Below are 25,215 nucleotides of genomic sequence, written 5' to 3'. Positions count from 1 at the left end.
AATTTGCCAGTGGAAAGGGTCTTCTCAGAAGCCAATGGCTCTCATAGTATGATACTGCTTTTGATCATTATGCCGAAGCTGATGGAAAAAATGTGCTATGTACATATGTTGTTCCGTAGAGTGCTTAAATATATATATATATTAATCAATCTGGTGAGTGATTCCAAGTCCTTCACCCTTTCACCCTCTGAAAAATTACGAGAAGGCAGCTTTTAGATTATGTTATATACAGTATGGTCTCGTTTTGCAAGTGGGGGTGCAGAACCTTAGCTATCATCCCACATAATTTAGGGGGTTGGAATGGTGAAGACCATGTACATGCCCAGTGACAAATGTTTGTAAATCAGTTTGGACTACTACTTCTTTTTAAAAGAACCACCAGTTGCAAAAATCCTAAGACTCGGTTATTACAACATTTTTTTTGCAACAATGCTGCATGGCATGTCTGTGCAAGCAAAGCAAAGTTACGCAGAACTCAAAAGCCTCTCTTACTCAGCCATTGCTCAAGCTAGGCTTCCCTCACTCTCACAGGGATCTTGCACTCCATTTCAAGCAAACTGTGCTGGTTGCTGAAAGTGAAAACAAAAATGAAGCCAAAAAGGTGTCTTGCACACACACGCACTTCCCCTTTTTACCCCTCTGACACTTCCACATGACATTCCAGTTATTTACTTGCAAACCAGACATCACCTCCCACCACAAGCACCCCAGTTCAGTCAAGACTCCATTTAAAGCACATGGGGAAGGAGGAAGTAGAATGAGAGAATCTCTCAATTTCACGGTGCCACTGTCTCAGTTTCAACATGAGAAAGCAGGCAGGAAATCATAATGAGAGCTAGCCAGTGGAGCCACTGGTAGAATTCTACAGAAGTCACAGAGGCAATCACCATCAAGACAGGTTATTTGAAGGCCACTTCAGGGTGGGACCAAGAAACATCAAGAATCATGGGGCACTGCTATCAAAGAACAGCAGTTGTTCATATGACAGTTATGGCAAGACAAACCACTGGTGGCTTCTTCCTTGCAACCCTTTAAGCAAGCATTAGAGATTCTTAAGTTTCACATGGCTGGCTTTCTTGTACAGAGATACAGGGTTATATGGTTTTAACCTATGCTGGCCTTGTTTGCACATCATGGTAAGCCAAACCATGGCTTATTGTGAGCCTGCCAGAACAGAAGAGCAGACTGCAACCAGTAGTGGCATCCGCACTTTCGAATGCCCTCCCATCAGATGTCAAGGAAATAAACAACTATCAGACTTTTAGAAGACATCTGAAGGCAGCCCACTATCAGGAAATTTTTTATGTCTGGTGCTTTACAATTTTTTATATATACTGTAAGCCACGCAGAGTGGCTGGGGAAATCCAACCGAATGGGTGGGGTATGAATAACAATGTATTATTATTATTATTTCCTCCTCTGTCTTTCTGCTTCTGCAAAGAGCTACGCCATGGTTTAGCATATCATATCATGGCTCATGCTTTATCTGTCTCCAGACCAGGGTCAGCCTACCCATGATGTGGAGTGAAGCACCTGCCTCAGTCGATGGAAGTGCAAGAAGTGGCACTCCACCCTGACCACCATCACTGCCACCACTGAGAGAGAGAGGCGTTCCACCTTCCCCGCCCCTGGACAGAGAAACCAAGTGAGCAGCAATACTGTGAGGAGTGGAGTAGCTCTCACAGAGTGTACCGGTTGCCGCTAGGAGGTAGGGAAGGTGATTGGCAATGGTCTACGGAGCACCCCAGTGGAAGTGGGACACGGTGCAACAGGCCAGGATGCAGAAACCCCTATTTCGCCGCATGTGGCAACCTGCTCCAAGCATGAGCTATGAGCAAGGTTTGTCCTATAGCAGGGGTAGACAACCTAAGGCCCATGGGCCACAAGAGGCCCACGGGGATCATTTAATCGACCCATGAGCCGCCCCCGAACTGAGCCGCCTGCTCAGCGAGTCCCCGTGCACTGTGCTAAATTGGTGCAGCGTAGCACAGGGACTCGCTTCCATGGCGCCGGAAACCACGTCTGCGCAGATGCTGGAAATCACATCTGCACAGACGCCGGAAATCGCGGGCGCACGTGCTCACGCGCACGCACAATCCAGCCCACAGAGGGATCTCTGCTGGAGTGAACTGGCCCAGGCGAGGTAACCCTTGCCAACTCCTGTCCTATAGGTTATGGCACAATGTATCACAGGTCTTCTGTCTCTCTCCCAAGTTTTTAATTTGTATTACCTTTCAGTTCCCTTTTGGAAGATCTGGGGCTCCCACATATTTACTTTTTTGGAGTCTGCCCACCATACAAAGGGAGTTCCAGGAGATATCCAACAAATGTAAATACAAAAGTACATCAATAACCACATATACGAACTAAACATTTTAAACAACAAATCATTAAAACAATGACTCACATATTGCTTCTTGGGATTAAACCTCAGAAAAAGTCCTTCTATGTATCTGCTCACTATGAATCCTGACAGGGAACACAGAGTCCCCACCACCATCTTAAGGAACAAACTGCCTGTAACAGGAAGAGGTGCTCCTGCAGAAATATGGGCCCAAGGGCTCCTGAGGCCTTTTTCAACTATTGCCATCATTTTTTAAGGCTGTAATCTTTTATGCTTGCCATATGGCCAGGAAAACAAGTAGTCTGCTTCTGTGCCTTTAACAGCAGCTAGGTATTCAGGACTCAGCAGTACTCAGGCATGGATAAAAGCATTATCACCTGCATGTCAAAGGTGCTATGAAGTGGTACATGAAAATGCTACTAAAAATAAGCTGGAACCCTGGTTAATTTTCCATCCAGTTACTGGTCAAACTAAGGCATCTGCACCAACTGGTTTAATAAGAATTCTTTCTCTCTCTAATACATTTATAAATCTACAGGGAACCCTGTACTTTTGTTGGGAGGAGGTGTTAGGAAACTTTGGTGGAGAATTCTCAGAAACAATAAGGCCACACAATTGTTTGAAGGAGAACCTCAATTTCAGCACTTTGATTTAATATTTATATGACACTTTTCCAACAGCCAAGTTGAGCTGAAAGTTAGAATAAAAAGCTTTGAGCTCAGCTTGGTTGCTGAGCTAAAATAAGATTAAATTACACAAGTCTGTAGCGTAGACAGAGCATTTCTTAGCTTTAAGAAATGTAAACAAAATCCCTTGCTGAGTTTCAAGTCACATCTTTCCATTGCTGTACACACCAGAGAGATGGCAAGGATGTCTTCATCTGGTGTTTATTACCTGATTTGTTTTCCCACAACTGCAACATATGCACACCTCAACCTCCTATTCAATGAAGCTGTCAGCTGCGCATGTGCAACAGATGCTTCAAATGCACACACCTCAACTTAGCCATGGCTTACATTTTCAAACTGGATGGAAACTGGCTTAAAGGAAAATGCATCAAACAGCTGTGCTTCTCAAGAAAATACAGGGTACATATGGATCATGGGTAATGCCTTGGGTGCTCGGTTTCAAATACTAGTGGCAGGAGAAATGGTAATGCGTACACAGCCTTGGGAACACAGGACACTGCATTACACTAGGCCAGGATATTTATTTATCTAACCCAGTGTTTTGCTCTGACTGGCAATGGCTTTCTGGGGGCCTCAGACAGACTTCTTCTACATCACCTGCCACTTGGTTCTTTTAGCTAGAGAAGATACAGACTGAACCTGGATCTTTGCATGCCAAGCATGTGCTCTTCCACTGAGCCGTGGAATTCTCTAGGTCAGAGTGACCCTCATTCGATTATAAAGGGGATAGAGTCGGCTTTGCCCTTTACAACATCACTTATTGTTTAAAGGTTACCTTGACTGTGCAAGCTTGTGACTTCACCCCACTGCTTACAGCTCTGACTGTGCACAGGTTTAGTCACATGGTTAAGTGTCTCACTGCACATACATTCAGTTGCAAAGCAGAAAAGCTACCCATCCACATACATTTACTGCATTTCCTTTACAAACATTTCCTACATTTGAGCCTTATGAGCAACAATGAGAACAGAAAGAGAGGTGCTCAACTTGAGTCAAACCAATGACACATTTGGAACGGTATTGTTTGTCCATGAGCAACCCTGAGATCTCGAAGCCAGCTCTCAAAAACTCTTGCCCAAACTCGCTAGCTGGAAATCATTGCAATGTGGGTGCTAGGGAATGAACACATTCTCTCTCTCTCTCTCTCTCTCTCTCTCTCTCTCTCCCCGCAATCTTACCACTGAACTAGGATAAAAAGATGCTCCAATCCTTCCACAATTTTTATCCTCTAAAATGAAACTATTGAACAGATTGTTGATGATTTGTTGATGACTTATTGTAATGAAGATGGAATCTGAAGGGGCTATAAATCATTAGTCTCTTGCTGCATTTTCTAATTAGAAACTAAGTCTCAGCTGAATAATAACAAGGTTCAACAAGGCTGCTCCACTCCTTTTTTGAAAGGAAAAATAATGTTAAAAATTTAGTGAGAAAGTTGGGACACCTCATTGTAACAAATTGTTGTGGTGGTTGTTAAAAATTGTATACCACCCTTCATTTGTAGCTCTTAGGGCAGTTCACAACATAACATTCAGCTAACGTTTTGCAAACTCCTGGTTTGGACAGGCAACACCCAAACTTCACCTACCTTTCACAGTTGTTGCATGCTGACAACAGTTATAAAGCACTCTGTACAGGGGAAATTGGTGTGAAAACAATAAACCACTATAAAACAGATTGGCACCCAGTTTCCCTCCAGAGATGGTGCTGAACTACAACTCTCATCATCCCTGACCATTGGCCATGCTGGCTGAGTGTGCTGGGAGATGGAGTCCAGCAACATCTAGGACAGCCACAAGTTCTTCCTCCCTGCAAAAAAAAACCAAATATGGCTGCAAGCTGACAGATTAGCTAACTTGAACTTTAGTTGATTAATCAGGTGGGAGCAGTTTAATATCAGGATCACCAAGAATCAAGGGCTTGTGGTTTGCTTTTAGATTGTCTGGGTTGGTGTGCTGTTGCAATAAAGAAAGCTTTCATCTAGCAATGCATGGTGGCTGTTTCAAGACTCCCATACTTTCATCATGTCAAAAAGGCACCTACCCTGAGATTTTAGTAATATAGAAGTATATTTTAATGTCAATAAATTAAAGGCAGATGATTCCCCAATTACAATTTGTTAAAATAAATAATAGAATAGAAAAATGTACAGAGCAGATCTAGGAAGGGTGGAACAGCAGTCATCACACTCTGGATTGGGTGGTACCTTTTAATTTACCAATACTTTCACCACAAATGCTTGCCAAGTATTTTTTCCAAGCCACCCCAAAAATATATCAAACCTCTCCCCTAATTCTGACGGATCAGCTCAAGTGAGTTCATTTAGAGCAACTGCAAGTCTTTTTACTTTCTTCTTCTTTTTGCAGGGGGGAAAAAACAGAACAAAAACAAAACAATAACTTGGAAAATTACCACACATTTCCTACCATATATTTAGTAAAGGAACATAGTCTATCATCTCCTGTCTCCACTACCTTCAGGCATTGTTTATTGTATTAAGTGTGATGTTCTAGTACACCAGGTTTTACAAACCCTAATTCCTAGAGAAACAGTTCAAGGGGTTGGTTTTCCAATTTGAAAGAGAGCTTTGATTTGCTATCTTCAATTACACACCAGCTTTTGTAGCAGCATTAAAAAACACCCAGACCATCTTCTGAACGTTTGGTGCTAGGCAGGCACATGAAGCAGGAAAGCAAACTAACCAGTTTAGGTTTCATAATCGGGACAGAAGGAAACATAGAGGCAATATTTCACTGGTGATTAATCCCGACGAACCAACAACAACTCTTTTCCAATTTACGCAGATCTTCATATGTACTCCCCACCCCCTACATTCCACCTCCGAGGATGGCGTACACAATAAAGTAATAAAAACTCGTGATTAGGGCAATTAGAACAACCCAAAGCAAAACAGCAGCATTAAAACTGAAAGGACAAACACAGCTTGTGTCAGATGAGTTTCCCCGGACCGGCAGGTAATCTGTAAATGGGGTATAACCACCCAAAGGTGGACATCACCTGCCTAATTTGAGATGGGGGTTGAAAGGTTGGGACAGAGGAGAATCCCAGGTGATGGATGCAGGCTCATGTTGTATCAGATATTGTCATGGATTTATTTATTTATTTGATAAGTGAGACGGGGGAGTTACCCTATGATACCAGGGCCAATGACAGCAGCATAATACATAGTTATAAAAACAGACAGAACAGTTAACTACTATAAAAACAAGGAAAGCTGTTCAAAACAGAGCAGAACAATTTCAAAATTCAGCAAAAGTGGTAGATTCCTCCAAACAAAATATTTTAACTGTTGAAAGCCAGAGTTAAGAAATGCATTTAGCATACAGTGAAAGCTGAACAATGATGTTACTAGACACACGTCTGTGGGGAGGGAGATCCATAGCTTGTGGGCTGCCACAGAGATTGCCCTCTACTGGGCTGCCATTCTCTGTATTTCTGAGGGTGGCAGAAGTTCCGAGAGAGACCCCTCTGCAGAGAGTCTGTAGGAATGGAGATGATCTTTCAGGTATTTAGGGCCTCAATCAGTTGGGGTCTACCTAGGATTGTTTTCCTCTTCACCAACACAGAGGAACTGGTGTGCTCACATTACAGCTATATTCACACCATACGCTTAAAGCTTTAAACAGTCACTGCTTCAGTTTGTTAAGGGTGCTGAGAATTGTTAGGACACCCTCACAGAACAACAATTCTGAGAGTGGTTTAACAATCACTTCCCAGGGAATTCTAGGATAGGCTAGAGAGCGTGAAGTCCCTAGGGCCAACTCATACGCCCATCATGAGTCTGAAACGAGGAGTGGACCTGTGCAGTCAATGCCTACATAGGCACAAGGTTTTCAGAGGAAGCTGCAGCCCTCCAGGTTTTGGGGGCAGGGAGTCTCTCCCAGCGCTACCTAGACATGCCAGGGATTGAGTCTGGGACCAGGAGAAGCTCTGCCACTGAGCTACGGTCCCTCTCCTAACTTGACACCTGCAAGAGAGCAGCAGGAGGACGTTGGCTGCCACTGGTAAACATGAGACCCTTCTGTGGTGCCACACGAGCCGCAAACCTTTGGCTCTCTGCCTTGCAGAGCATCTCGTTTTCAGGAAACAATCCCTGGCTTGCTGGGATATGCAAGGGGTCCTCTTTCACCAGCTGAGTATTTCAGCCAGCTGAAGTGGACGGGTGTTCCCAGCTACTAACCCCACTAGGCTCAATATTGTGAAACCCCCTTGGAAAGCATATTTTTTAAAAGGTTTCTCGAAACAACTAAAACTAACAATGCAATCAGATATCCTTTTCTAACTCCTCCCCAGACTTCTACCAACACACTTGCTCATTTTCATTCCCTACCTCAACCTTGGAGACGAAGGCGGAATAGAGAAACGAAAGAGCCAAGGTTCTCAACATCCCCCCAAAGCAGAAACGCTTGAAGTCACAAATACCTGATGCAGGTTTCCACATCCTCACACATCCCTGCTGTGAAAGAATTCCCTCTTACTCAGGACTGAATTTTCATCATATCTAGGGTTCGGAAGACTGGCTAATGAGTCCAGAGGATGACTACAGTCTCCTTAGCATGTAACTTAGCCCACTAGTTCAACTGATTGACAGGTGGGCACAGTTTTGAGGAAATAACTCACAGGCGAAATTGGAACCGGGAGATGGGGGCGCATTAGTTTCAGAGGTTCCCCTTCTGATTTACAGAATGAAAGAGAAGATACCAGCACCCCTCAAAATCTTTCAAAAATACTTTCAAAAATAAGGTAAATGCAACAAAAACCTTGCACCCCACCACGCATGAGAATTTCACCAAATTTTCTCTCCTTTTGAAAATTCTGTATTTATTTATTTATTTATTTATTTATTTATTTCCATTCGTTATTTCATGGAGGGATTTTTTTGGGGGGTGGAATGCAGGAGAAATGTTCAGCACAGCACTAAATCTAAACCATCAAACCCAAGGGGATAATGCAGCACAAGCCACAACTCCTTGAGTTAATATTTTAAGTTAATAGAAATCATGAAATGTTTTGCATATGTCCCACAATCAATCTGCATCCTGGACTAGATGAGCTAATGCCCCCCCCCTTTGAGCTGCTTTGCTGAGAAAAAGCAAACAAATGAGCTCACCATCCTGAAGGCCAGACCCTGTGAGGTGCAGCTTGATTCCTGCTCCCTCCATCTGCCAGACACACGACAATTGGCATAGGAACCATCATTACGGTTCAACGCCTGGGCCTGGATGTTCGCTCCCATGCCAAATAAGGTTTAAAAGCATATATAAATGCCTCTTATACAGGGAAATTATACTGAGCAGTATCATCATCTAAATTTGTACACGTTGGATACAAGTCATTCTCACTTTACTTGGTTTCTTCCAGGGAGCATTTCCTCCTGTGCCATGTAGTTTTCCAATCAGTTTTTCTGAAAACCGACGGAGGCTGCTCTTATAATTAAGAGAGCAGCTATGCTGACAAGGCACAGGCCGAACTGACAAGGGAAGACTGTGGCTCAATGATGAGAGCACAAGCTCTGCATGCAAAAGGTCCAAGGAGGTAGGGCTTGAAAACTCCCCCACCTAAAATCTTGGAGAGGTCTTGCTAGACATAGACAATGCTGAGCAAGACAGGAAGGCACCTTCCTATGCAAGGCATTCCCTGGTACATATTTTGCACAGTGATAAACACAAAAGGTCCCAAGTCCAACCCCTAGCATCTCCAGGTAAGGCTGGGGGAAATCTCCTGTCTGAAACCCTGGAGATATGCTTCCAGTCAGTGTGAACAGTACTGAGCTAGATGATCAGCGGTCTGACTCATTATAAGGCAGCTTCCTATGTTCCTAGGACCAGAACCCACTCAAATATAAATTCCACTCCTTTGTCAACAATCTGCTAGCTGGACCAATGCCTGATGAAGCAGATCATACTCCACAAAAGCTTGTTCCGTTAAAAAACACACACCTGTTATAGTCTTTTAAGGTACCACAATACTAGTTTTTTGTACGAACAGACTAATGCAGCTGCCCCCTCTAGAATTAGACCCAGGTTAGCGGCCTGATGTTGCTGCTAACAAGAATTACTTCTCAGAAGAATTATCTCCAGCTTCGCCTCCCACAACTACAGAAGTGAAACTAGAAACAATGTATCAACATCCACTTTTCGCTTCCTTGATGGAGGTTAATTGGTAACTTCGTTGTTATTGTGCAATCACACCCCGTCCTTCTTAATCACAGACAGAGAGTTGACCAGATTCCTGCGAGTAATAAAATATAGGCTTTCACCCTCTCTATTTTTCCCAGGCCGTCAGCATATACATGCATGCAAGGACTAAAAGCACACAGCGTTGCAGCATTGCTAAAGCCAAGCAGATCTGGGTTTGGGCTAGTATTGGGATGGGAGACTAGGGCACAAAAAGAGCCCTACTGGATCAAGCAAAAGTCCCAGCTGGTACACTAGCCTGTTCTCGCAGTGGTTTATCAGATGGTGCATGCAAAATCTGAGCACAGCAGCCCTCTTACTCAGAATCCCATGAGCTTTACCTTGAGTTTAACGGCAGAAGGGAAGCAGGAGAGAAAGCTATACTATTTAGCACTTTGGGAGAATTGGAAAACAGTTCATGGTAGCTGCTGCTCTATGCTGTTAGATAATTCTCTTTTGCAACAGAGACCACTAATTTAAGCTTTTGTATAAATTTGATTTACATATACAAAAAAGCAAGTCTGTCAAAATTCATGGTGGAGGTAGGGACGGCTGGATCAGTCTAATTCCAATGTGTCAGTTCCGCATGTGTCCATTCACACTTCTTATATTGTATTTGTGCTTTAATCTGCCATTAAAAAAAAACCTATGCAGAAAAATTATTTTAAACCTATTTTTTAACTAAAAACTGCATTTTAAATCATTTATTTTATCTCATCAAATACATCTAAATTTACTTTAAAATATTAATTTTTTGTTTACATGTATACATGTTTTGAGCCAAAACCTTTACCACAAAGTTATCAAACTGCACAATATGAAGCATAATTACATTCTGATCCACACAGTAGACCAATAAAACATCGGGTCGGTTTGCATTGGAATTCATAGAAATTGAATCCCTAGGTGGATAAGAGAGAACAAAACAAATGTCATGTGTATTTTGAGCCATATTTTGTCAAATCTTGAGAAAGATTCATATATATAGCAACAAGGGAAGCTGTGTTATACTGAGTCAGTATTGTTTACACTGAATGGCAGCAGCTCTCCAGGGTTTCAAATCAAGACTCTTTTCCCAGTCCTACATGGTGGGGGTTGAACCTGGGACTTTTTGCAGGCAAATCAGATCCTCTATCCACTGAGCTACAGCCCTTCCTTGCACTTGATCACAGTACTGACAAGAGAAGGCTTACAACTCTGGTTTAGCACCATATGCTCCAACTGCTCCTATTTAATAGGGACAGTCCCTATTTTTCGAGTCCCTGTGCTTGGTAATTCGCCTTGTCCAAATTCAGTCAACATGAATTGCTAACATCACCATTCTTTAAGAGTTCAACCTCTCCCCCTGAGGTTCCCGGTGATTACTAAATCACTGGTGGGTGGGTGAGCGCATGCACACGAAGGCACCGTGCCATTTCACACACTGCAGTCACCAAGCTATATTTTGCACAGTTGGTAACAAATGCAAGAAAAACGTCTTATTTTCTACCAAAAGAGCGACCTCGCTCTTGGCTTTTTAAGTCACAGAAGCACAGGGTCACTGTTTAACAAATGAATGCATCACACAAAAACAACAAAGAGCGATTGGTTACACTACGCCCAGATTAAAGAAGTTTTTAAACTTGATAGAAAACTAGGATTCCAGGTGGAAAAATCGAAATTAGAAACGGAACTGTTAGAGCCTAAGACCAAGGTACTTTCAAGAATGAACAACTTGCTGTTAAAATGGAATACACAAGATGAAACGGTTAAATCAGCTATGATAAAGTGGGCACAGGACATCGGGTATAATATTATGTTTGCTGACTGGGAAAGGTTGTGGACTACTGGGTTGAACTTCACTGCATGTAATGCTTTGAAAGAAAATGTAATGAAAATGATATATAGATGGTACATGACCCCAGTCAAACTTGCAAAAATATACCACTTGTCTGATAATAAGTGTTGGAAATGTAAGGAAAATGAAGGAACGTTCTTTCACCTTTGGTGGACCTGTCCTAAAGTGAAGGCCTTCTGGGAAATGATATATAATGAGCTGAAAAAGGTATTTAAGTATACCTTTCTTAAGAAACCAGAGGCCTTCCTTTTGGGTATTGTCGGCCAAGGGGTGTTAAAGAAGGACCGAACCTTTTTCATGTATGCAACAACAGCAGCAAGGATACTTATTGCTAAATACTGGAAAACCCAAGATCTACCCACACTGGAAGAATGGCAGATGCAACTGATGAACTACATGGAACTGGCTGAGATGACTGGCAGAATCCGAGACCTGGGAGAAGAAATCGTTGAAGAGGACTGGAAAAAATTTAAGTTTTATTTGCAAAAATATTGTAAACTGTATGAATGTTAAGCAGGATGCTTGATTTTAGACAAATTGGCACCATCAAAATAGATGAAGTAAATCATGAAGTTAATCTAAATATAAGATGAAAAACCTTTTTTTTTTAGATAATTATTAGGCTAAGTTTAATTTTCTTTTGTAAGGATTGGAATAAATGTATCTAAAATTTGAAATATATTCGAAATTTGACAGTAAGGATGGAAATAAGGGAATAAATTGTTGTTTTAAGTGTTTTAAACTAGAACGTAGGAGCGGGAGATGTGAGGAAGTTCAGAAGTGATAAGAAAATGTGTTATATGTAATGTTATGTTTATTCTTTTTTTCTATTGTAAATGAAAAACTTTTAATAAATTTTTAAAAAAGAAAAACAAAAACAACAAAGAGCTTCCACTACCTGTAGAGAGGGCTCAGGAACTCATTGCTGGTGGGAGAACAGAGATTATAAGCCTGTCTCCGTTTTCATCTGCAACAGGGTGGGAGAAGGTATGCATCACTCAATGCTGCCTCAAACAGAGGCAGAGGACTCATCATTTAGAGCTAATCCACTCAGGAATGGACACCAGATGATTTCCATTCTCACCACTCAATCACTCAAAATATGCAGAGTCACAGTAGAGAACGTGAACCACCATTAAAAGGATTCTATAGTGTCTCTTCTGCTGTAGCTCATTCAGCAGTTAAAATCCTCCATATATCCAGCTCACATGAATGAACCAGCCTTTAGCTGCCATTCACAAAGTGATGAGTTCATCAAGTGACCACCATACCTGTGTGAACCAGCTGTAGCTCAGTGGCTACAGAACACACGCTTTGCATGCAGAAGGTCCCAGGTGCAACTCCTGACATCTCCAGGTTTTGTTTCTATGGATTAGATAGCAAGTGATGGAAAAGACCCCGAAGAGCTGCTGCCATATTAACCTAGATGAACAAACCACGTGCCTTGCTCTAAGCCAGCATCCTATATCCCAACATTTACTGTACAACAGAGGTAGGAAACCTTCAGCCCGAGGGCCACATTCCCCCCCCCTCAACATTCCAGGAGCCACATGCCAGTGCTGGGACAAGTCAGAGGGAAAGGTAGGTGGAACATTTAATGTAATCCATGAACGAATTTTCCCTCTATACAGTAGGCACACACAGACCCTCTCTATCCTCCATCCAGGCAGACAACAGGCACTATCAGAGTTCAAGAGCACATTCCAGCCAGGCAAACTTTCAAGGAGGGTGAGAACCAGGGCCAGGCAGGGGTGTGAACTGGGAGAGGGGGTGGAGTCCTGAGGGCCAGATCCAGAGGTCTGGAGGTCTGAAATCAGCCCCCCACCCGGACTGAGGTTTGCAATCCCTGCTTTACAAGCAGAGTACAATACATGAATGCTTTATCAAACTGGTAAAAGAGACCACTTGGCCGTTTTCATTTCACAACAGTGGGGATTTAAAGCTACTATGCTGGGCACAGGAATAATGTAGTTAAAGCAAAGGAAAGAAAGAAGAAACAGAAGAATGTAAAGAATCTAAAAATAGCAAAGAAGGGGGGAAATTGGGGAGCAATAAATCTCTGGAATCATAGTGACGCTGCTACCTAGCCTGTTACTGGAATATAATCTACACGGATCTGAAAATAAATGTTGGCAACTTTTCCAATGAAAATGAGACAATTTTATCAATTAAATAGAAGGGAAATAAAGATTAGTGTATACATCTGACGCCCTTTCTTGGATTCTCCATGCCTTGTCTCTGAGACACACACTCTATAACACAGGGTAACTACTGAATGAATGAGTAAATATATAAATAAATAAATAAAGGTGATACTGAGTGTGGGTTTTCTTTTACAGATTTATGTGCAACACACCCAGCTCATATGTACCAAGAATTCCTGAAGTCTGAGCTGGCTTCCTATCAGATGCAGGAGCTAACTGCTGGGTCAAATGTCTGAACCAGGCTTTCAGGTTTTGATCCTTGGGAATATTTGGCTTTTAAAAATGCATCTCTACCCTTGTGAGGGCTAGGAAATTGTTTCAAAAAATCTAAACTGGAAGCTTTCTAGTTGCAATTGCTGGACCAAAAAGTAAGTACCTTGGGTAGAGAAAGCCTACTGCCATTCCCTCCTTTAAGTGCAGACTCAAAATTCAAACTTAGGCAAACAAAAATGAAAATATTAGGCAGAAAGGCAGACGCAGGAGTATCTACATGTAGTTTTTATTAATTTTGTTGTATTTTAGTTTATTATAGTTTGCTACATTGGTTCAAGTGCTGCTGTTGCAAAGAATATGAACACGATAGCAAGCACACGAATGCTGTAATGGATTTTAGAAATAAACAAATACTTAGACTCCTCTGGTGTTTGCTTTATAAAACTTCATCTGGCCCAGAGGAGAAAATTTGTCTATGTCCCTGAGCAACCAGTTATACAGAAAACAAAAGTTTCTAAATATTAAATTGTTCTATTGGGACATTAGGCAGTGTAACCAAGAAAAAAAAAACCCCAACATGTTTCTGTTCATTGGCACAAAATGAAATTATTATTATGAATTATCTTCCTGCATGACAGAAAAACAACCCACCCAGGAGTCGTGCATGCCTTGCAAACCTGTATCTTGTTTGAAGTGTCTTGCACAATGAGAAAGAACAGATAATAATGCAGATCAGGAAAACACATACTATAATAATTTATATCCCATGCTGATAACTACATTCTGAAAAACCAGTTCTCATAGAATAGTTCAACAGGTAACTCACTAAATCAGTGGCAAAACTATGATGGATAGTTCCAATATACAATTTTCTATATGAAATACTGTGTATAGAGTGGGAGGGGAAAGAGGTGGTTAGTATCCATCAAAACAGTTGGGATAGTCAACATCACTTTCAATTGAAACAGGTATGGCATGGGAAAATATATTGGAAGGACGCAAACTGTCCGACAGATAAACCTGAAAGACAAGAAAGAACAATATCTGAAAAGTTGCTAGTTTATTGCCTGTGTTTGTTGAGAGCTGGGTGCACCTCAGAGGTACGGTAATTGCACAGCTTCCTCTGTGGGGAACAGGATAGAGAACTATACAGTGGAACCTTGGGTTACGTACCGCTTCAGGTAATGAGCTCCGCCAACCCAGAAGTAAATGCCTCTATTTACAAACTTTAGCCTGGTATGCGAGTAGAAGTTGCGCATCAGCGGCGAAGCAGCAGGAGGCCCCATTAGCAAAAGTGTGCCTCAGGTTAAGAATGGTTTCGCCTTAAGAATAGACCTCCCAAACAAACTGAGTTCATAACCAGAGGTACCACTGTATAGGCCCCTTCTCAAGAGTCATCTTAAGAAATTTCTGTCTAACAAGTCATTGTGAAGAAGAGGCACCTAATCTGGCCATCTCCTGTTAACAGGCCTACTGTCTTTTGCTAGGGTACGTCTATGAGCAAAACGTTGATTTAATGCTTTTGAATCCAAAAGATCATGCAGTGAACATTTTAGTTTCAATACACTGCCATGGACCTGTCTGGGGCCACAATCTGCAAGGGGCCTCACTGCCAATCCCAGTGCCTCCTCCCCAGCTTCTTCTCACCATACAGTGGAGGGAAAAGAGGTGCAGTAGCAGCTCCCTCACACCCCATTTGCCTGACACTCTCCTTCTGGGTGGTTGTGCTGACTGGACAAACAAAGAGGCAGCAATGACATGAGTGAGAAAGATGTGGGTCCAGTAAGGGCACCTGGAACCTCTAATACTGGAAGTGAACCAAACAGAGAGAAAAGAACTTGGGAAGAGAAGCTGTGAGGACATCAGGAGCAGGTAAAATGGAAAACACTGGACACTCTTGACTAGATGGACCAGGCATTGCAGTTGAACTACCCAGTGACAATCCCCAGCAGCTGGTATTCTGGTGCAAAATGCCTCTGACACTGGAGGAGAAACATAGCCATTGTGGCTCACAGCCATTGATAGCTTTATCCTTCGTGAATTTGTCTATTATTCTTTTAAAGCCATACAAGCTAGTGGCCATCTACAGTAGATCTCTTGTGGGAGATAATTCCATAGTTTAACCATGCATGGTTTGCAGATGATCAATATTAAGACTGCTTCCATCCTGATTCAAGAAGCATTTGTGCACTTTAAACAAAAATAAAAATCCATGCAAAACATCTTTTAATAATGTCTTCAGACAGTCTGAGGGTTGCAATTGAATTTTTAAATGTTCCACCAACCTGCTACACTGAGTTGAGCTGGGACCAGAAATGCCGAGAGAATGATGAGACACTATCATGTGCTGTTACTCACAGAAAAAAAGATGACTGTCCCCATACTTACATGAGGGCAGCCATCTTGTTTCCCCCTCTCCCCAACGATGTACCTGCAAGGAACAGCATGTTCATCATGGACCATCCCTGGTCCCACTGCTAGCAACTCCAAGCTGTAATGTCAGGGGGTGGGGAGCATTAAAAAAACAAAAAAAGCTGTCAGAGGATTCAGAGTTGTGGAGATTCCACAGCAGATCATGTTCTGATCCACAAATAAAATCAGTGGCTACAGATCAGGTGAGTTCACTGCTGAATTGTCTCACACAATAATATGTAATATGAAGCCACTGGACTGGCCAGGTCTGGAATAAATATTAGGAGTCTGGCCTTTCCTCCTCTCCTGGTCAAGTTCTGCCCACTATAGTTTCAGCCGTGGCTATTCACCGCATGCACCCTGGGTTGCATCCTACATCAGATCCAGACTCATGCAGGGCTTATCTAAGGCCTGGGACAGGAGTCTCCACTTGGTTGAGAGGCACAGGGCATTCTTGGCATGACAGCGTAAGTCCAGCAGGCCCCTAACAGAAGGCCTCAGCCAACTTAACCCTCCAAGGCCTGGGACAAGTGTACCTGACTGCCCTTGACTCTGCACGGGCCTGCCCACATCTGCTTCCTGGCATGACTGATTTTGGCCTTGGCCTGGCCCTTTTTCACTTTCAGTACCAGCATCTTACTAAAATGATGACCAATGTTATAGGTGCTAGAATGGCTGACAAAATGGCAGTAAACAATGACATCATCCACAGCTGCTTATTTGGCATGACATTAAATCAGAAAATGCATTCAAGAAACTTCTTATGCATGGTCCTTCTCTAGACCTAGAACAGGGCTGGGGAACTTGTGGCCCTCCTCCCATCAACCAGCTATCAGGGATGATGGAAATTGTAGTCCAAAAACATCTGGAGTGTCATAGATTCCCCACTCAACTTAAAATCATGGGGTTATTTCCAAGTCAGTTGTACTCAGAGTAAGTCGATTGAAACTACTGAATCTTAGTCGAGTGTGTTAACTCCACTGGGTCTACTCCAGGTAGAACTAGCATTCCATATAACCCAGAAATTTGGGAGTGGGCTTGCAGGCCATCCAGTCTGTGTGCTTTATACCATAATAATAACTATTTATATACCACCTGTTGGCCTTAATAACTTAAGAAGAACCCTGTGGGATCATGCCACCAGCCCATTCTAGCCCAGCTTCCTGTTCTCACAGCAACCCATCAGATGTCCACAAGCAGGACCCCAGGAACTGGTTTTAATATGCCCCCCTCCAAAGCAGCATACAACCATAACAAAGCATTTTGTGTAAAAAAGCTTAGAGGTTTTTACAACTAAGTGGTATAAAAATACTGCGAAATAAATGTAAAAACCTGTCACACAACCACCAAGAGAAAGAAGTCTTCCTAAAAAATCATGGAAGGAAAGTTCAAAATCATCTGTTTCTGCGTCAAGAGAAACCAAGGCCTGCACAGATGTTCTACTGTATACAAAACTGGGGAGTGGGGGAGAGGGAGAAATAAACAAAGCTTTGATAAAGCAACCAATGTGAATTCACCCATGTTTGCAGTTCTGCGTTGTAAACATGTCAAAGGTCGCTACAATTTGATAAGCTTGTATCATTTACACGTGGTGCCAGCTTGTCTTTTAAAATATATATTTATATTCAACTGGTAGGGGTCACAATCCTCAAATTGGGTTGCAGCTTGAACTGAAGATGGGCTGTAACCATATTTTGTAGACAGAGAAAAAAATGGGTGGGGAAAAAACACAGAGATGAAAGGGAAAGGGTGACATGGGACACAGGCTGCGACACACAGTAAAGGTAAAAATAAGAAGAAAATGAAGGCTGCCATGTATGCACACTTGCTTAGAAGTTAGCTAATTGATTTTTAGGAGACTCCAGGGCTGTAAGAGTGGCTTTCATACTGGGTGTGTGAGTCAGAAGTGGAAATGAAAAGCCAGTGTGACTGTAGTGGCTAGAGGGTTAGGCCTAGAAAGAACCAGGTTCACTTTTCCACTCAGCCACAAAGCTCACTGGGACTGCATACACATTGTACATTTAAAGCACATTACTTTCCCCAAAGAATCCTGGGAGCTGTAGTTTAAGGGTGCTGGGGGACTGTAACTCTGCAGCTCCCATGCATGGGCAGCCTTCGTGACCTAGCACCAGTTACTGTCTCTCGGCCTAACCTACCTCACAGGGTTGTTGTGAGCATAAAATAGGGAGGGAACCATGTGCATCACTAAGAGCTCCTTGGAGGGAAGGTGGGCAAAAAAGAATTTTTTTAAAAGTAGTAATAATAAAGAAAGGTTGAATGGCATGGATTTACGATGTTGGCTTAGCTGTATGGAATATGCACCAAATTTTTACATTACATACAATCTACAGCATGCCATGCTATAAAAATGGGGAAGGGCTTCTTGGACTCACAGTTAGGCAAGCTTTGTTCTAATGAATGGGAGAGGCTCCATTCTTCCATTCATCTCAATGGAGCATGTGTAGCAGAAGGAAGTTTTGGAGAAGAAATGCACCTTTCTGTTGTAGTTTCTCTTCCTTATCCTGACTAATCCTCAATGAAAGATGGGGGAGAGGAGGGAGATGGTGAATTAAATTCCTGTGCTATCCATAATGGGGGTGGGTCAGAGATAGAATAAACACAAGCTGTGTGTGGGGGGGGGGGGAAACCTAGAACCAATGTCAAGGCCCAAATCACTTTTACCACTTATCGTAAAAGTACTGCACAGCACAGCAACATTACAAAAGTCCTATCAATCCATTCAAACTATACAATGCCTTTCCACATTCAATACATTATCTTCAGCTGCACTGCTACATACATTTACCTGGGAGTAAGTCCCATTGAAAATAATGAGGCTTACCTATAAACAGACATATAAAGGGTTACAGTTTTCCTCTACAGGTTATTTGTTTGGTTTTCAAGTCAACTTTAATTTCACATCACAGTTCTAAACCAATGCACACTTTATTATTTCAAAGGTTAAGGTTTTTTTAAAAAGAAAAATAGATGCAGTACTTGGAGGGGGGTGCGGTAGACCAAAAACACAACCTTCCACCATGAGATGTTACTTTGGGCTAATTCTCATTAACAAATATGCTCAGGAAAAAAAGAGTCATTAAAAGACAAGACTTCATCAACCTGCATTAACATCAGATATCCCAGTTGCTCAAGGGCAGGAAGAGTTCTGTAAGATTTTATTTTATTAACTTGGCCTAAGGTAGAAACAATCTTCAGCTAAGTGTTGCCTCTTATGTTTTGGTCTTTAGATAAGATCAGACAGATTTTTCCATGCATATGCACTCGCAGGTTTTTAAATTTTGCATTATTTTAAAAATTTGGCGTGCAATGTACAAAAACCGATTTTAAAAGGAAAAAAACTGCATTATTATTTTGAGATTCCCACATTTACAAGTCCCATGGACAGATAGCCAAAACCACTTAGAGCAGCTAAGGCTGCATGGAAACATTTCCTCTATAAAAGAAAGGTTTGCACAACCTCCCGATACACAACCCAATAATCATTCGTGTGGGTGGGTGGACATCCGTTGCTACCATTTTCGCCTGACACCACATCTCAGGGGGAGAACGAAGTCGACGCTTCAATATCGAGATTGTGAATACAGTACACACAGAGAGATCCCTCCCTTCCCAGAAAGGAGAGAATCCTATTCTTTTGGAGCAGGGGGGAGGGGGAGAAGGCAGCTCTCACATAGGAGGAGAGAAACGTGTTACTTACTGTTGCTGACGTGAGGCTGTTATCCGCCAGGGTCAAGTGATGAGGTTCCCACCTCCTCAAAAATTTGGAGGTGAGGATCTTGCTGAGGAATGTCCGGGGGTGCCTGATGACACAAACCTGGATATCTCCTTCTTGAAGCAGCTTATATCTCATCCCACTGCAGTGGACGCCTCGCCTGCACAGCGCGGCCCCCATTTTATTCCCTTCCGTTGCAGACATTTCGCCCAGCAAAGGCTTGCTCTCCTCGATCTGTCTATGGTCGCTTCCTCCACCACCGCAGCTGCTACTGAAATCCATCACAGCTTTAAGAGGGAGACGGTCCGTTCGGCTTCTTTGTTTTATTATTATTATTACCCTCTGGGGTATTTTTTGGCTCCCCACCCCTCCCCACCACTCGCTTGCTTGCTCTCCCCCCCACCTCCTCCCCCGAAATCGTCCAGGAAATTTAAAAACGTAGAAAAACACACAAACATATACAAAATCCAGGGGTTTTTCTACCCCCCTACAAAAGAGCAAGAGAGAGGAGGAGGGGTGAGAAAAGCAACACCCCCCTTTAAAAAAAAAAAAAGCACCACCAAACAAACCCAATAGACGGGCGGGCGCGCGCGCGCACAAAGAGGAAGCGACCAGCGGGGAGAGAAATCCTTATTGGAAACTTCAAAAATTGAAGCTTCTTTTTTTCCTTGCGTCGCTGTTGCTGCCGCTTTGATCCTCGCCTCCCTTTCTCTGTTTTCTGACCGTGGTCTGTGGGGCTGCGGGGGTGGGGAAGGGGGTGGCGGAGGATCTTGTTGCTCAGTTTCCCAAATCCATGCTGGAAAGGAAAGGTCGATCCCGACGCACAGGAAGCCGGAGACAAAAGGCAGGCTTCATCCAAAAGGCAGGCGAGGAGAGGGAGGGTGTGGGAATCCTCTTTTGTGCGAGTGGAAGCAGCGGAAGGGAGGCGCGGGGCCGTGGGGGGGGGGCGAGTAGAAATAGGGGAAAGGTTTCTGTCTCCCCGGCTCCTTCCTTGTTCTTGCCGTGCACGTCTGAACGGGCTCCACAGACGCGCGTTGCGGGGGACGGAGGGAAGGGCTGGCTGGGCGCGCGTCAGGATAGACGGGTGGATGGGTGCGCGTGGTGTGGGAAAGGGAGGAAAGGCGCGTGGAGCCGCCGCCTCTTCCTCCTCCTCGCCGCCGCCGCCGCCGCTCCTCCTGCAGCTGGGCAAGGAAGAGACACGAGCTTCGCTGAAAGATTGTTGCGGGAGCAGCTCCGGAGGCTCGCCTGATTGGTCCCCTCGGTCATGTGCGGCCCGCTCTGACGTCAATGCCAGCTGGAAGAGCCGCTTTGCAGGGCTGCTGCTCTTTCTCTCTCTTAAGGCAGACTGGGGGCGAAAGGGGGGTCAGCGCCGCGGGGGTGCGCGGAAGCTCTGTGGCACGCGCGCCGCAAAGTGTGTGGGGCGGGGGGGTGCAAGCTCAGGGGCATAGATGGAGGGGAACCATTCCTCTGGGAGGAAAAAAAAGGAAGGCGCGGCGGGCGGGCGGGGGGAAGGAGTGTTGAATCGTGGTCTTCTTTTCTTAATTATTGTTGTTAAATTATAATAAAATGTAAATTATAAGAAGATCATCTCTCACCTTGTGTGGGAGGGTGCTTTTTAATGTGAGTTTCTTTTTTTACGGTTGTTGTAATAATCAGCTTGATTGTTTGAATGGAAAGGTGGGTTATAAATGTTTTATATATTTTATATGAAATCAGCAAGCATTATTATCAGTCATATTATTAATCACTATTACTATTGGCCATATTAAATGCTAGTCCTACTCAGAATAGACCCACTGAAGTTAGTTAAACGTGACTAACTTAGGTTCATTAATTTCAGCAGGTCTGCTTGGAGTAGGACTTAGCTGAATGCAACCCATTAGTAGTACTAATAGTGGTACTAGTAAATACTATTTATTACCCCTTTTTTTACTTAAATGCACAAGGCAATTTACAAATAATACAATTACCAAATAAGCCTCATGTAAAAATCAAAATATTATATTTTAGACCCTGCCTTTTTAGAAAGCGCACAAGGCAGCTTACATTAATCCAATGTAATACCAAATAAATATGTAAAATTATTATTTCCCACATTTTTGCAAAAATATACATGGCAGCTTACATAAAATAAATTCCAAATTCATGTCATGCTGGATTTTAAAATATTTAAGATTTCTTTTTTTAAAAAACAAAACCTTAAAACAAATGCAGACTAACAAGCAAAACTAAAGTGGTATACACACCAAGGTGTTAAAGCACACATGGATAATACAGATCCACTGTCCAGTATGGTTTAAATTTGGGATGGGGAACCTGTGGGCCTCCACATGTTGTTAGATTACAACTCCAATCATCCTCAATTATTGGCCATGCTAGAAGGGGTTGATGGGAATTAGAATCCAACAGCATTTGGGGTGCCAGAGGTTTCCCAACTCTGATTTACATGTTATAGTCAAAACAAATTCAGAACTCCTCATGGGAACTATTTTTAGGACATGACAACTCATTACAACTTCCCCTTTTTGAAGGAAAAAAAGCATGAAGACAATGAAAGCTGTTAACATACTGATGTTAGCATGAATGAAGAGCCGTGCATATAAATATATGTGCTTCCATAACAGCTGCCAAATTTGACTTGAATTTTGCTCATTCATTTTGCTACTGATCAATTTTATGAAATAATGCATTTCCCAAACATAACATGTTTCCATGGAAAAGGGTGTAGTGGGGGAAAATGTTTTTGAAAGAAGAAGAGGAGTTTGGATTTGATATCCCACCTTTCACTCCCCTTCAGGAGTCTCAAAGCGGCTAACAGTCTCCTTTCCCTTCCTCCCCCACAACAAACACTCTGTGAGGTGAGTGTGGCTGAGAGACTTCAAAGAAGTGTGACTAGCCCAAGGTCACCCAGCAGCTGCATGTGGAGGAGCGGAGACACGAACCCGGTTCCCCAGATTACAAGACTACCGCTCTTAACCACTACACCACACTGGCTCTCCAGTGATTGTCAGTGAGATCTTATTGACAACCATATGTCAGGAGTACTCTGATGGTGTTTTCTGCTTGGCAGGGGGTTGGACTCGATGGCCCTTGTGGTCTCTTCCAACTCTATGATTATATGATTCATATCAGCCTTCTACAACCTGTTGCCCTCTGATGTGTTTCTTTAGACTTGGTTTTGTGCTTGTGTACAAAGCCCTTTATAACTGCATTATAAAGATGTCTGTGACATGAAGGCTGGGAACATTGACCCTGCAGTGTGGGAATCCCTTGCAGACAGGTTGTGTATTCGCAGGTTGTGTATTCGCAGCAATGACCAGAGGAGAAATGACCACTGGGAGGAGCACAGAGAGAAGAAACGCCATGGTGCATCTGCACCACCGAAAGCGAACACCTTCATTTGCCCTAGCTGCAATAAAATGTGTCTCTCTCACATATCAGTCCCTACTGGCCTAGCAGGTGCTGTCACTCTACAACAGTGTGACTTTACCACCGATGGCGCACTCTTCCATTTTCTCTCGAGACAGATGCCAACAAAAAAACAAAGCCCTGAACAACTTAGGCCCAATAAACTATACGGAGCACCTTACTCCATACGTTCCAAGTCAGTAGCTGGAGGAATGCTATTAGTGGCCTCCCACTCCTCCCACTACATTCTTCTCCATTTCTAAGTGTGGTTAAGAGACTCAACAAGGAGTTGTGCCTTTAGTGCAGTTGGTCCAGCCCAATGGAACTCCGTTACATTAGAAAACAAGCTAGCACCATTTCAGATGCCAGATGAAAATAGCTTTATTTCAGCAGGCCTGTGCACTATGAATGTTGCTCTAATGTTTATATTTTCACGTTTTAATCTTTGTCTTAAATTTTGTATATTGTGTTGGTTTGCTTGCTTGCTTGCTTGCTTATCATTGCATTTATATCCCAGCTTTCCGCCCCCACCCCCAAGAGGTTCAAGGTGGTGTACATGGTTCCCCCTTCCTCATTTAATCACCACAACAAACCTGTGAGGCAGGTTAGACTGAGGGACAGTGAGTTTCGTGGCCAAGTGGGGATTTGAACCCTGGTCTCCCAGGTCCTAGTCCAACACTCTAACCACATTGGCTTTCACTTTATTTTCCTGTCAGCTACTTTGAGACATATGAATGAGGGGCACCATTGTTTATTTACTGATTAAATTTATATCCTGCCCTTCTAAAAGAGCCCAGGGTGACATAAAACAAACAATGAAACAAAAAGATCTTTAAAACAATTCCAGTACAGATGCAGACTGGGAAAGATATCCATTTAAAAGGCTTGTCAAAAGAGGAAGGTCTTCAGTGGGTGCCAAAAAGACTACAGAGACAGCACCTGACTAATTTTCAAGGTGAGGGAATCCGAAAGGGCAGGTGCCTCAACACTGAAGCTTGGCTCCTAAAAGTAAAAGGTAAGGTAAAGGACCCTGGATGGTTAAGTCCAGTCTAAGGCAGCAACTATATTATGTGGAACAGACCTCCTGATCAGATGGCATCTGAGCACAGGGATCAGTTGGGTACATAAGGGGTGAGACAATCACTGATCACTATGGTCACGCATATTCCTTCACATGAGATAATTTGGCTAGGCCTGAATAGTTTTCTTACCTTGGGAAGCAGGATGGGGACAGCTGGATGAGGTGGCAGATCCAGGCCCCTGAGGAGCACTCCACTCGCTGCCTTCTGCACTGCCACCTGGAGAAGAGCAGGGCAACTGCTGATACCACCTGCTCCTCTCTGCCCTTCATTTTTATCCCCCACCCCCTTCAGGGTGCTGGGGCCGCTTCCAGTCTCCTCAGGCAGTAGAGGAGGTGGGTGGGTGCCATTGTCTCTTTGGTCTCAAGTGGCATAATGTATTGGGCCCACCCTCACTCAGATGCAAATAACACCATGTGCAGCAAAAACAAACTTCAGATGTCAGATTTCCTTGGCAAATCACAATGGGCCCATTAAAACAAACAAACAAATAACCCTCCTTTTAAACATCAAGTAAAATGAAATTAATGTATATCTAAATGAAAGTATGTTAAACTTAAAATTTGGAGACTGTCTGATGACAAAACACAGCGTTCTTTCCGGAATTTCCCACACTCATTAATTACTACAGATAGGTAAGTTTTTATGACATGTGTGCAGAAATTTACCTCACCATTTGGCAGGACTGCACAGTTCAAGCATAGCTAATGCACTCCATGTATCGTTGGACCAAACTGCCATCAGCCCCAGTCAGTATGACCAATGGTCAGGGTGGTGGAAGTTGTAGCCTAGCAACATTTAGAGGGCGACATGTTTGCTACCTCTGACCTAGTTACTTTGGGTTGGGAAAGTGCTCACCTGAGACAGTTTAGACATCTGTGTGGGTTTGCTGAAATGCAGTAACCAAGCAAAAATCCCAGCCTCACAAGCTGATTTTCTTACATTTTGCATCAGGGTATGTCACAACCATTGCAGAAAAAGGCATAGGAAGCCGGTATCTGTGGTGAGCCTTTTGACCACTGTTCTTCCTCTAAACGTTGCCTTACTGAAATACTGGAAACAAAAATACCACTCAACGTGTGTAACTCATCTTCCAGCC

At 43.2% G+C, this 25,215-nt stretch overlaps 1 protein-coding gene across 2 annotated transcripts in view; it reads right to left on the bottom strand.

Annotated features, from left to right (window-relative positions):
• The window catches only part of CMIP (c-Maf inducing protein), a 149,767-nt gene extending 124,960 nt beyond the window's left edge, over positions 1–24,807 (bottom strand). The window contains exons 1-2 of one of the 2 annotated variants that reach the window (XM_083752134.1): positions 24,790–24,807; positions 24,249–24,335 (exon numbers count right to left, since the gene is read on the bottom strand). In XM_083752134.1, the coding sequence (XP_083608260.1) occupies positions 24,249–24,335; positions 24,790–24,792 (90 nt within the window). In that variant the 5' untranslated portion in view covers positions 24,793–24,807. Of the gene's footprint in view, positions 1–19,614; positions 20,908–24,248; positions 24,336–24,789 lie in introns of those variants that run through there. The other variant, XM_083752132.1, reaches the window with a different exon arrangement.
• Positions 24,808–25,215: the final 408 nt, after the last annotated feature.

This window comes from Podarcis gaigeae (assembly GCF_964106915.1).
Source record: "Podarcis gaigeae genome assembly, chromosome: 8".
Lineage (NCBI taxonomy): Eukaryota > Metazoa > Chordata > Lepidosauria > Squamata > Lacertidae > Podarcis > Podarcis gaigeae.
This window is presented reverse-complemented; position numbering and strand designations above follow the sequence as displayed.